General features: G+C 42.1%; 1 protein-coding gene across 1 annotated transcript in view; it reads left to right on the top strand.

The window, feature by feature from the left end:
• The window catches only part of TRHDE (thyrotropin releasing hormone degrading enzyme), a 1,580,966-nt gene that overhangs the window by 1,181,195 nt on the left and 386,641 nt on the right, over window positions 1–13,130 (top strand). The window contains exon 10 of the mRNA XM_073620033.1: window positions 6,063–6,151. Coding sequence (XP_073476134.1) covers window positions 6,063–6,151 — 89 coding nt within the window. The remainder of the gene's footprint in view (window positions 1–6,062; window positions 6,152–13,130) is intronic.

The following is a 13,130-nucleotide window of genomic DNA, read 5'->3' as shown; positions in this document are numbered from 1 at the left end:
ACTGCCCTGCGTATATTATCGCCTGCCTGTCTATTTGGCATGAAGCCTACTTGATCTCTATGTATTAATTTTCCTATAATGCTATTGAGGCGTTTTGCTATTATTTTTGCTAATAATTTAATATCAAGGTTTAACAGAGAGATAGGCCGATAATTCACACAGGAAGTATCATCAGAAAGGGATTTTGGGATCATACAAACAATTGCCATTAATGTTTCTTGCCGAAAAGAATGTCCTTCTAGAAGTTTGTTAAAAGTTTCAGTGAGAATGGGAGAGAGTATTTCTGAGAATGTTTTATAGTATAAAGCCGAGTAGCCATCTGGGCCTGGTCTTTTGTTAAGTTTTAGGTCTTTTATGGCGTTAGCAACTTCATCTATAGTTATAGGCTCATCCAAACTGCTTTTTTGATTCTGAGACAACTCAGGTAAGGTTATTTTTGAGAAGAAGGATTCAGCCTCTGTAGGATTAAACTCATTGTTTGTCTTGTATAAAGTTGCGAGGTGTGAGTGAAATTTATGGACTATTTTAACTGGATTACAAGTATAAACATTTTTTGATAATTTCAAACGTATTGGTTTGAAAGATTTGTTAGTTGAATTTAATGCCCGTGCCAAATATGTGCCTGGTTTGTTTGTATTCATGTAGAATTTGTGTTTGGAGCCTTTGAGGGATTTATCAACTGACTCAGTGAGAAATAGATCGTATTCCAATCTAGATTTTTCCAGATGAGATTTTGTACTCTGAGATGGATTATCTTGGAATGATATGTAGGCTGCATTAAAACTGAGTTCTAGTTTTTTTGCTAGATTTTTGCGTTCCCGTTTAAATAGTGCCATTTGTCTTTGTATTGTACCACGCAAGACAAGCTTATGAGCTTCCCACAGTGTTATTGGGGAAATGTCTGTTGTATTATTAATTGTTATGTATTCCTTTAAAGCTTGTTCAATGGCCATCTGATGTAGTGGGTGTTTGAGCATTATGTCCAGTAAGTACCACGTTGGGTCATGCACTTTTGGTATGGCTGAGGCTATAGTAGTGTATACTGCATTATGGTCAGACCACGGAATCGGAATTATATCTGATGCAATAATTTCTGGTATCATTCCTATTGTTAGAAAAATATGATCTATTCTGGTGAAGGTTTGATGAGGGTGCGAGAAATAAGTGAATTTCTTTTTCATTGGGTTACTTTCTCTCCACGAATCTACCAGATTGTATTTGGAAAGAAGTTGAGGAAAAGGTAATCTAGAGGTTATTTTAGATGGTGTAAAAGGTGATTTATCTAGAAATGGGAGGAGGACCTGGTTCGAATCCCCGCACATTATCACAGTTCCTATTTTGTATGTATTAATCACTTGTAATATATGTGAGAGGAATGGTGTAGGTTGTTAGGAGCATAGTAGGAAATCACCGTGATTGCTGTATCCATTATATAACCAATGAGTATCAGGTATCTACCTTCTGGGTCTTTAATTTCTGATGATAAGGTGAATGGTGTGGATCGGTGAAATGCAATTAGAGTACCCCTTTGTTTGGTACAGGCAGAAGCCGTGTAAATTTGTTGATAAAAAGGAGAAATATATTTTGGAGTAGAATCTTTGGTGAAGTGTGTTTCTTGGAGGCATACTATGTGAGCCTTCTTGTTATGGAAAGTACGGAAGGCTTTGGTCCTTTTTTCAGGGACATTTATTCCCTGAACATTCAGGGAAAGTATATTCAGTGGTGCCATGGCAACAGATCAAATAGTTTTGACTTACTTTTTGTTATGCAGAGCTGACTGCGCAGATCAACCTGTGTGGACTGAAGAGATGAAAAGATAGGAAAAAAAACAGTGAATTCTGGAGTAAAGAGTAAACAAAAAACATATGAGATTAGATGATACATTGTATAAATTATTTTTTGCAAGTAATCACAATTTACCCGTGAAAGAGAATAAATATCTCTCTCAGGGGAATAAGTGCCTTCGTCACACTCCCACATAATATGGTTGGGAGAATGAGGAGGGCTAATGGGGGTACACGGATCTTCCGCTTACAGGAGAGAAGTGCTGTGTCAAAAGACATCAAAATGATGATTCATTAATTGGAGTGCAGAATATAGTTTTTGTTGAAATTATTTATTCCAGGGTGGTTGTATATGGTTAGTTTTGCCCTAGGCTAAATAATTCAGTTAGAAAGGTACTGTTAATAACTTTGGTATTGATGAAGATGGTTTGAATTATTTTGGGATTTTAACCCTTTTAGAGTAAACAATTACATATTTTATTCATATGTAACTGTTTAGATATGTTAACTCATAAAATTGAGGTTGTATTGCTTCAGATTAGAATAAACAAAAACATAGTTCTAGGAACTAGTTAGGTAATAATATATTTGTTTTAAGAAAAGAAAGAAAAAGCTTCCATTACTTCTGGATTATTGAACATATTTGTCCTAAAAAGTAATAAATCTATTGTTATTACCTGAAAATATATAACTGAACAAGAATTTCCTTGTTTCACTTATATATTCTAAGGCTAAATGAATCAGAAGTAATAAGAAATATAACTGGAATGTAACATGATCCCACACAGTGTGTGACTATCAGAATGCAGTTACATTCAGTTATAAATACAGGTTTTTTATAGAGAACCATCTCTTAGTATAATAAATGAAGAGATATCAGGAATTAGGATGTCAGTCCATTGAATCTTCTTGGTCCATGGATGATGTGGCATAACGGCCTCTTTTGTGAGAATGATGATTCCCATTTTGTTCTGATATTTTCTGGGTGCTGCCTGAAGGTGAAGATGATGCCATTCTTCTGCGTGTGGGAGTGTTGCTGCTTGTGGGTTCTGTCAGATTTAATTTTAAAAGGGTTTGTTGTAGTTCATCTGCTGATCTGCTTCTGTAAATTGTACCTTGGTAGTTAAATCTGACTGAAAAGGGGAAACCCCATTGATACATAATGTTGTGGCGTTGCAGTTCCATTAGTTGGGGTTTCATGGATCGTCTTTTAGTAATAGTAAGTTGGGATAGGTCAGCAAAAATTTGATAATTGTGTCCTTGAAAATTAAGTTCCTTTTTTTCTCTTGCAGCAATTAGTATTTGTTCTTTTGTTCTGTAATAATGAAATTTTGTGATTATATCACGTGGGGGTCCATCTTTCTTTTTGTGAGGGCTCTGTGTACTCTGTCCAGTTCTAAACGTTCAATAGGGATATCTGGCTTTAGTTCTTGTAATAGAGCAGTAATAATAGATTGCAGGTCTGTCACAGTTTCAGGTATTCCCCTTATGCGCAAGTTTGAACGTCTGGCTCTATTTTCGTAATCTTTGAGCTTAGTTTGAAGTATTAAATTCTCTTCTTTTAATTGTTCCAATTCTGTTATATTTTCTTGGGTTGTAATTTCAATTTCATCCATTTTTATTTCTAAGGCTGCGGTGCGGTTTCCCAGCTCTCTTATTTCTTGGTTAGGCTGTTTGTTATTTGGTCTGAGGTTTGTTTTAAAGCCTTATGAAGCATCTTTTCAAATTGTAATAATATTACTGGGGATGCTGAGGAGGCTTGTGGAGAAGTTTGTGAGAGGATTTGTTCTGTATCTGACTCAAATGGAGAGTCTTGCTGTGACATTTTCTGTCTGTGAGAGCGCCCTGATGCTGTATATTGTGAGGTGACTGGAGCTGCTTTAGTTGCAGTGAGTGCCTGTGAGCTCTTTGTGAGGTGATTTTTATTTCTGCCACGGCTTCCTCCCAGTACCATTTTTCCTGCCCAAACTTTCACAGTTTGTTCCCTGGGGCAAAAAGGTTCAAATGGATACCTTTTGAGCCTGCAGGCTCAGCTTTGTCCTTCTCTTCTCTCCTCAGCGGTGTGGAGCTCTAACAATGCATGTCTGCCCTGCTAGACTCCGCGCATGCACCTCTCGGAGCTACAATTTTCCTTGTCAAAAGAAGTTTATTGAGTATACAATGTTATAAAGATACATAAAGATACATAAAGTAAGTTTACAAGGATCTATAAAGTAAGCTCATTGTTTTACAGTAGGGTTTATATAGGTAAATATCATGAAATTTCAAATATTAAACATTGGGTTCACGTAAACCTAAATTAAAGATATATATCATTTCCTTAGTAACTTTTGTAGGTATTTAAATGATTTATACCTACTATACATATTGTTTACAAGTAGAGTGTATATAGGTCAAATAAATTCTGATAATGAGCTTTAATCGTAAGGTGGAGAAAAGGAAAGAGAAAGAAGAAAAAGGGTTGAAAGGTAGAGGTATGGTCCACAAGGTTGTCCCGCTCGTCAGTTTATTATTCTTTTTAGTTCTCTTTGAAGCCTTAGAATGGGTGTCTCTGTAAGTCATTTAATCTGTTACCATGGCAACAGGACAGAGTCATTGAAATTTGACAGGAACTGTTGTTTTATCCAAGGATGCCAAAGTTTTTAAAATTTTGGAATTTGATTTTGATCGATGGCTACCATCTTAGCATGGGACATTGTATTATTCATTCTGTGAATTGTTTCTGTTAGTACCAATGTAGGAGATTTCCATGCCTTGGCCACTGTTTGTTTTGCAGCCGTTATTAGTTGGATCATAAGTTTGAATTGAGAGAGTGTTAACCATTCCGGTTTTAGATTAAGTAAAGTTAAATATGGATCTGGTTGTATTATTTTTTTAAATATTTTAGATGCAATCACGAAGACTTCCTTCCAGAAGGTTTGGATTACTGGGCACGTCCACCATATGTGTAAATATGTGCCTATTTCTGGGCATCCTCGAAAACAAAGAGTTGAGGTATTAGGTGAATATTTTGCCACTCTAGTGGGTACAAGGTACCAGCGAGTTTGGACTTTATAATTTGTCTCCAGTGCTAAGATGTTGGGTGAAGATGACTTAGATGTGAGCCATATATTAGACCAGTCCGTTTCTTCTAAGGAGCTACAATTTTCAAGATGTTATTCAGTAGACATGGCAAGACCAGCATAGTTATCACAGCCATCATTGACTGACACTCATGCTGCTTATAAAAGTTGACATATTATAACAACGGAAATCTCCCTGTTTTAGTAATAACCCCAGAGGTAACAGTTTCAAAGCAGCATAAATTTTAGGAACATTGGGCAAAAGATGATGTTTCTCAATATTACTTATTTAGTGAGTCTGATGAAATTAATACTAGCTGATGAAAAAGATCAAAGAATTATAATTGCTGCTGTCAAAGTAAAAGTCTGATTACTTTATTGTCATCCTATTAAAAAGTGGAACAGGAAGGTGCCGACACAGCTCTCTAGCTTTATCCGTGGTTTCCTTTTATTCGTTTTCTAAATAGAAACTCCCAGTGTCCACACTTGATCTGTGACCAGCTGCCACCAAGCTCTACATGACCTAAATGTCACCAGTATGTTCATGGCAGTTAAATCGCTAGTGGAAATCAGGCCACGTATGAATCATTTCTGTAATATTCATCTATCTGTGACATTCAACAGGGCTGTGCACATTGAAGAGAATTTTATACAGTACATTCTTAGAAAAAGTCTTTGTTCAATAAGCTAAATGTGGCCATTTCAGTAGACTAATTTGCTGCTTTCTATGCAAATAGTAGTTTGAATATTGAGAGCTACATTACAAGAGGAAATTTCACATAAATCCCAATACTGAATATCAGTCAAAGAAAAACAGAAATAAAAGTGTTGCTTTTAGGGCATGTGTAAAGTTCGGATTTCTTTAGTGACATACACTGTCATCAAGTACTGCCTCAGGCATACTACTAATGTTTAATTTTCTTTTTCTTAAATTAATTCCAGTAGTATGTCTTGATGGGCCTCTTTATTTTTCTGTTGCTAAGTTATTCAGAGCACTTCACTGGGAGTCTGAGTTTTAGAATGGCATTTTTATTTCATTAGCATTTCTTGTGAGATTACTTGGTTTCTCAAAATTGTTCTTTGCTTAATTTAAAACTCACAAATTTAAACAATTTGGAATACAACTTTGTTTGTTTTGTTTTTTTTATTTGTTTAATGTGTTCCATTGCTTTGCATGAATAACATGTTCTGTTTTGTGTTTGTCTTTGTTTTGCAGTTATCTTTGGCAGATTCCATTAACTATTGCAGTAGGAAATACAAGCCACATCTCCCCACAGACAATTATATGGGTATCAAACAAATCAGGTGAGAACATGGCAAATGTTGATAGAAGAAAAGCATGAATTATAGTAGAACTAAAGGCAAAATATCTTTTTTTCATTTTGGATAGAATATAGGAAGGTTATAACCCCTGTCAGATTTTTTTTTTTCGTCATCTGTCTCCCATTTTGGAGATTTCCTTTCACTTCCTGTCCCATAGCTAAACAGGAAGTAAGAGGAAATGCCTGCAAATTAAGGGAATTCCTTGGGGACCCCCAGGTCACCAGAACTAGTGTTCCCATTAGAAGATTTCCCCTCTATTACTTTACTGGGGACAGCCCAAAATTTGGGATTTTCTTTACTTTCACTTTCAATGATAAAAAGTAAACAGGACCGATAGAGAGGGTGACAAGGGCACAGAGAGCAATAAAAACCTGACAGGTGCTCCAATCCCTCTCCACTCTGTCCAAAACAAAAACAACTAAAGTTTTGCCTTTCGTTGTACTTTAATGCTTTTTTTCAATAATAATAATAATAATAATAATAATAATATGATGTTGGCTGTCATAAAAGAAGTATAATTATTTAGAACTTGCGTTTCTTTAAATTGCACCATTAAGCTAATTAAAAATTTGTCATTTTATCATATTACAAAAAGCAGTTAAATGACCAATCTACCTGCTACAAACAGAGCAGATACTAATTTTCAAACTGTGCATATAGAATGACCTGCACCTGTACATGATTTAAAGCGGGGGTTCACCCACACCGCCAAAAAAAAAAAATATTAAAAGCCAGCAGCTACAAATACTGCAGCTGCTGACTTTTAATACATGGCCACTTACCTGTCCCAGGGTCAAGCGATGTCAGCAGGGGTCGCCGAGAACCCGCTCGGTTCTCGGCAGCTGCCGCCGCCATCCTGGGTGAGGGAATCAGGAAGTGAAGCGTTGCGGCTTCACTTCCCGGTTCCCTACTGCGCATGCGCAAGTCGCGCTGCGCATCCCTAGTGGTCCCTGCTCTCTCCTGGGAGCTGTGTGTTCCCAGCAGACAGCGCGGTCGGGACGGGAAGAGGCATAGACTCCCATGGGAGTCTATGCCAGAAGTGGGTGCAGATACCTGTCTTAGACAGGTATCTGCACCCCCTCCCCCCTGAAAGGTGCCAAATGTGACACCGGAGGGGGGGAGGGTTCCGAAAAGCGGAAGTTCCATTTTTGTGTGGAACTCCGCTTTAAAGCATTTGATATTAATGTAACTTTTCTGTGCAGCCTTTTACTCCTTGCTAGCTAGAAATAATTACATTTAAATTATTGGATAAAAAATCAGCTGTGCGTTGTAAAATTTCAAACTTTACTGTGCATCCCCAGTTTGAATACTTTTTTTATGATATTTGACTGCTTCCCATCTGACCTATTGTCAAAGTATGGCAAAGCGGGAGCTCTCTCATCCTGGGTGGATGTCAAATGAAGCCCTCTCAGGATTGTGCCTCTTGCGCATCCTAGAGGCTGCACAGCAGATCACCTGACAATTGTACACAATGAATGGCTTCATTGTGTTGTTCTCTGTGATTGGTCACAGTGATCACATGGTACATGCAGGGCCTATCACAGGGCATCTGTACCATGGGATAGCTGTGGACAATCACAGCTTCACAACAGTACACACTGGATGAATGGATGCCATTTATGGAAACATGATTGCTTATAACAGTGATCAGCACTGTTATAAGCAATCATAGTTTGTGAAAAAAGAAAAATTATGATCACTTCCTCAGAGTAGTACAGTGTCATTATGGTAACACTATACTGCTTTGGCCACAGAATGTAAAAAAAAAAAACCTAATATAACACATTTTGGAGTAGTAATACCATGGTGCAAGCAGCATTAGCTGCAATAGCAAACAATCTTCAGACCACTATATTGGCGACTAATACACAAATGATATACCTATATAAATAAAAGTTTCTGTCTTTTGTAATATATAATATGTGTATATTTGTGTATGTGTTTAGTATAATTATTTTTACCCAAGGCCGGCGCTACCACTAGGCGAAGTAGGCAGCCGCCTAGGGCGCACTACCGCCTAGGGCGCAGCCATGGCCTCTGTTATAGTAAAGCTCCAGGTGCGTGAGCTCGCCCCTGTCATATCTCCTCACACAGTGCCGCTCCAGGACTCCTTTGCTCCAGTGTGTCCCTCTGCGGCGGCGCTGTGTGTCTGTGTGTGTGCGGCGGAGAGGCAGGGCTCGGTGGAGATAGGAGCATCGAGAGGTGCAGCGTCTGTTAGCTGACCTCCCGACCAGCAGGGACACCATGGAGTGGCTGGTGGGGACACATAATCAATACTGCCCACCCAGCTCTGAGGAGAGCCCAGATGTTTATGACCAATGAAGTGCAGAGGTAAGGAGGAGGATTGATCCTCCCCATCTACATCAAGAAGTGTGTGTGGGGGATAAGGGGTGAGTAATGCAGGAAATAGGAGTCAAATGCATCACTGTATGTGTCAGGTAGGTAGGTGGGTCAGTGTATGTGTCAGGTAGGTAGGTGGGTCAGTGTATGTGTCAGGTAGGTGGGTCAGTGTATGTTCCAGGTAGGTGGGTCAGTGTATGTGTCAGGTAGGTGGGTCAGTGCATGTGTCAGGTAGGTGGGTCAGTGTTTGTGGCAGGTAGGTAGTGGGGTCAGTGTATGTGTCAGGTAGGTAGGTCAGTGTATGTGTCAGGTAGGTGGGTCAGTGTATGTGTCAGGTAGGTAGGTGGGTCAGTGTGTCAGGTAGGTGGGTCAGTGTATGTGTCAGGTAGGTAGGTAAGTGGGTCAGTGTATGTGTCAGGTAGGTGGGCCAGTGTATGTTCCAGGAAGGTGGGTCAGTGTATGTGTCAGGTAGGTGGGTCAGTGTATGTGTCAGGTAGGTAGGTGGGTCAGTGTATGTCAGGTAGGTGGGTCAGTGTATGTGTCAGGTAGGTGGGTCAGTGTTTGTGGCAGGTAGGTAGATGGGTCAGTGTATGTGTCAGGTAGGTGGGTCAGTGTATGTGTCCGGTAGGTAGGTGGGTCAGTGTATGTGTCAGGTAGGTAGGTGGGTCAGTGTATGTGTCAGATAGGTGGGTCAGTGTATGTGTCAGATAGGTGGGTCAGTGTATGTGTCAGGTAGGTGGGTCAGTGTATGTGTCAGGTAGGTGGGTCAGTGTATGTATCAGGTAGGTAGGTGGGTCATTGTATGTGTCAGGTAGGTAGGTTGGTCAGTGAATGTGTCAGGTAGGTGAGTCAGTGTATGTGTCAGGTAGGTGAGTCAGTGTATGCGTCAGGTAGGTGGGTCAGTGTATGTGTCAGTTAGGTAGTTCAGTGTATGTTCCAGGTAGGTGGGTCAGTGTATGTGTCAGGTAGGTAGGTGGGTCAGTGTATGTGTCAGGTAGATAGGTGGGTCATTGTATGTGTCAGGTAGGTGGGTCAGTGTATGTGTCAGATAGGTAGGTGAGTCAGTGTATGTGTCAGGTAGGTGGGTCAGTGTATGCGTCAGGTAGGTGGGTCAGTGTATTTGTAAGTTAGGTGGGTCAGTGTATGTTCCAGGTAGGTGGGTCAGTGTATGTGTCAGGTAGGTAGGCGGGTCAGTGTATGTGTCAGGTAGATAGGTGGGTCAGTGTATGTGTCAGGTAGGTAGGTGGGTCAGTGTATGTGTCAGGTAGGTGGGTCAGTGTATGTGTCAGGTAGGTGGGTCAGTGTATGTGTCAGGTAGGTCAGTGTATGTGTCAGGTAGGTAGGCCAGTGTATGTCAGGTAGGTGGGTCAGTGTATGTTCCAGGTAGGTGGGTCAGTGTATGTCTCAGGTAGATAGGTGGGTCAGTGTATGTGTCAGGTAGGTGGGTCAGTGTATGTGTCAGGTAGGTCAGTGTATGTGTCAGGTAGGTAGGTCAGTGTATGTGTCAGGTAGGTGGGTCAGTGTATGTGTCAGCTAGGTGGATCATTGTATGTGTCAGGTAGGTGGGTCAGTGTATGTGTCAGGTAGGTGGGTCAGTGTATGTGTCAGGTAGGTGGGTCAGTGTATGTGTCAGGTAGATAGGTGGGTCAGTGTATGTGTCAGGTAGATAGGTGGGTCAGTGTATGTGTCAGGTAGGTGGGTCAGTGTATGTGTCAGGTAGGTAGGTGGGTCAGTGTATGTGTCAGGTAGATAGGTGGGTCAGTGTATGTGTCAGGTAGGTGGGTCAATGTATGTGTCAGGTAGGTCAGTGTATGTGTCAGGTAGGTGGGTCAGTGTATGTGTCAGGTAGGTGGGTCAGTGTATGTGTCAGGTAGGTCAGTGTATGTGTCAGGTAGGTGGGTCAGTGTAGGTGTCAGGTAGATAAGTGGGCCAGTGTATGTGTCAGGTAGGTGGGTCAGTGTATGTGTCAGGTAGATAGGTGGGTCAATGTATGTGTCAGTTAGGTGGGTCAGTGTCTGTTCCAGGTAGGTGGGTCAGTGTATGTGTCAGGTAGATAGGTGGGTCAGTGTATGTGTCAGGTAGATAGGTGGGTCAGTGTATGTGTCAGGTAGGTGGGTCAGTGTATGTGTCAGGTAGGTCAGTGTATATGTCCGGTAGGTAGGTCAGTGTGTGTGTGTCAGGTAGGTGGGTCAGTGTATGTCAGCTAGGTCTGTCAGTGTATGTGTCAGGTAGGTCGGTGGGTCAGTGTATGTGTCAGGTAGGTAGGTCAGTGTATGTGTCAGGTAGGTGGATCGGTGTATGTGTCAGGTAGGTAGGTCAGCATATGTGTCAGGTAGGTGGGTCAGTGTATGTGTCAGGTAGGTCAGTGTATGTGTCAGGTAGGTAGGTCAGTGTATGTTAGGTAGGTGGGTCAGTGTATGTGTCAGGTAGGTGGGTCAATGTATGTGTCAGGTAGGTAGGTCAGTATACGTGTCAGGTAGGTGGGTCAGTTTATGTGTCAGGTAGGTAGGTTAGTATATGTGTCAGGTAGGTGGGTCAGTGTATGTGTCAGGTAGGTCAGTGTATGTGTCAGGTAGGTGGGTCAGTGTATGTGTCAGGTAGATAGGTGGGCCAGTGTATGTGTCAGGTAGGTGGGTCAGTGTATGTGTCAGGTAGGTGGGTCAGTGTATGTGTCAGGTAGGTAGGTTGGTCAGTGTATGTGTCAGGTAGATAGGTGGGTCAGTGTATGTGTCAGGTAGATAGGTGGGTCAGTGTATGTGTCAGGTAGGTAGGTCAGCGTATGTGTCAGGTAGGTGGATCAGTGTATGTGTCAGGTAGGTAGGTCAGCATATGTGTCAGGTAGGTGGATCAGTGTATGTGTCAGGTAGGTCAGTGTATGTGTCAGGTAGGTAGGTCAGTGTATGTCAGGTAGGTGGGTCAGTGTATGTGTCAGGTAGGTGGGTCTGTGTATGTGTCATGTAGATAGGTGGGTCAGTGTATGTGTCAGGTAGATTGGTAGGTCAGTGTATGTGTCAGGTAGGTGGGTCAGTGTATGTGTCAGGTAGGTAGGTCAGTATATGTGTCAGGTAGGTGGGTCAGTGTATGTGTCAGGTAGGTCAGTGTATGTGTCAGTTAGGTGGTTCAGTGTATGTGTCAGGTAGATAGGTGGGTCAGTGTATGTGTCAGGTAGGTAGGTGGGTCAGTGTATGTGTCAGGTAGATAGGTGGGTCAGTGTATGTGTCAGGTAGATAGGTGGGTCAGTGTATGTGTCAGGTAGGTGGGTCAGTGTATGTGTCAGGTAGGTCAGTGTTTGTGTCCGGTAGGTAGGTCAGTGTATGTGTCAGGTAGGTGGGTCAGTGTATGTCAGCTAGGTCTGTCAGTGTATGTGTCAGGTAGGTGGGTCAGTGTATGTGTCAGGTAGGTAGGTGGGTCAGTGTATGTGTCAGGTAGGTAGGTCAGTGTATGTGTCAGGTAGGTGGATCGGTGTATGTGTCAGGTAGGTAGGTCAGCATATATGTCAGGTAGGTGGGTCAGTGTATGTGTCAGGTAGGTCAGTGTATGTTAGGTAGGTGGGTCAGTGTATGTGTCAGGTAGGTGGGTCAGTGTATGTGTCATGTAGATAGGTGGGTCAGTGTATGTGTCAGGTAGATTGGTGGGTCAGTGTATGTGTCAGGTAGGTCAGTGTATGTGTCAGGTAGGTAGTTCAGTGTATGTCAGGTAGGTGTGTCAGTGTATGTGTCAGGTAGGTGGGTCAGTGTATGTGTCAGGTAGGTGGGTCAGTGTATGTGTCAGGTAGGTGGGTCAGTGTATGTGTCAGGTAGGTAGGTGGGTCAGTGTATGTGTCAGGTAGGTGGGTCAGTGTGTCAGGTAGGTCAGTGTATGTGTCAGGTAGGTAGTTCAGTGTATGTCAGGTAGGTGTGTCAGTGTATGTGTCAGGTAGGTGGGTCAGTGTATGTGTCAGGTAGATAGGTGGGTCAGTGTATGTGTCAGGTAGATAGGTGGGACAGTGTATGTGTCAGTTAGGTGGGTCAGTGTATGTTCCAGGTAGGTGGGTCAGTGTATGTGTCAGGTAGGTAGGTGGGTCAGTGTATTTGTCAGGTAGATAGGTGGGTCAGTGTATGTGTCAGGTAGGTGGGTCAATGTATGTGTCAGGTAGGTCAGTGTATGTGTCAGGTAGGTGGGTCAGTGTATGTGTCAGGTAGGTGGGTCAGTGTACGTGTCAGCTAGGTGGGTCAGTGTATGTGTCAGGTAGGTGGGTCAGTGTATGTGTCAGGTAGGTAGGTCAGTATATGTGTCAGGTAGGTGGGTCAGTGTATGTGTCAGGTAGGTCAGTGTATGTGTCAGGTAGGTGGGCCAGTGTATGTGTCAGGTAGATAGGTGGGCCAGTGTATGTGTCAGGTAGGTGGGTCAGTGTATGTGTCAGGTAGATAGGTGGGTCAATGTATGTGTCAGTTAGGTGGGTCAGTGTATGTTCCAGGTAGGTGGGTCAGTGTATGTGTCAGGTAGGTGGGTCAGTGTATGTGTCAGGTAGGTAGGTCAGTATATGTGTCAGGTAGGTGGGTCAGTGTATGTGTCAGGTAGGTGGGTCAGTGTATGTGTCAGGTAGATAGGTGGGCCAGTGTATGTGTCAGGTAGGTGGGTC

This window comes from Aquarana catesbeiana, linkage group LG03 (genome assembly GCF_042186555.1).
Source record: "Aquarana catesbeiana isolate 2022-GZ linkage group LG03, ASM4218655v1, whole genome shotgun sequence".
In the NCBI taxonomy this organism is placed as follows: Eukaryota; Metazoa; Chordata; class Amphibia; order Anura; family Ranidae; genus Aquarana; species Aquarana catesbeiana.
Note: the sequence above shows the minus strand (reverse complement) of the source record. Positions and strands in the feature narration are given on the sequence as shown.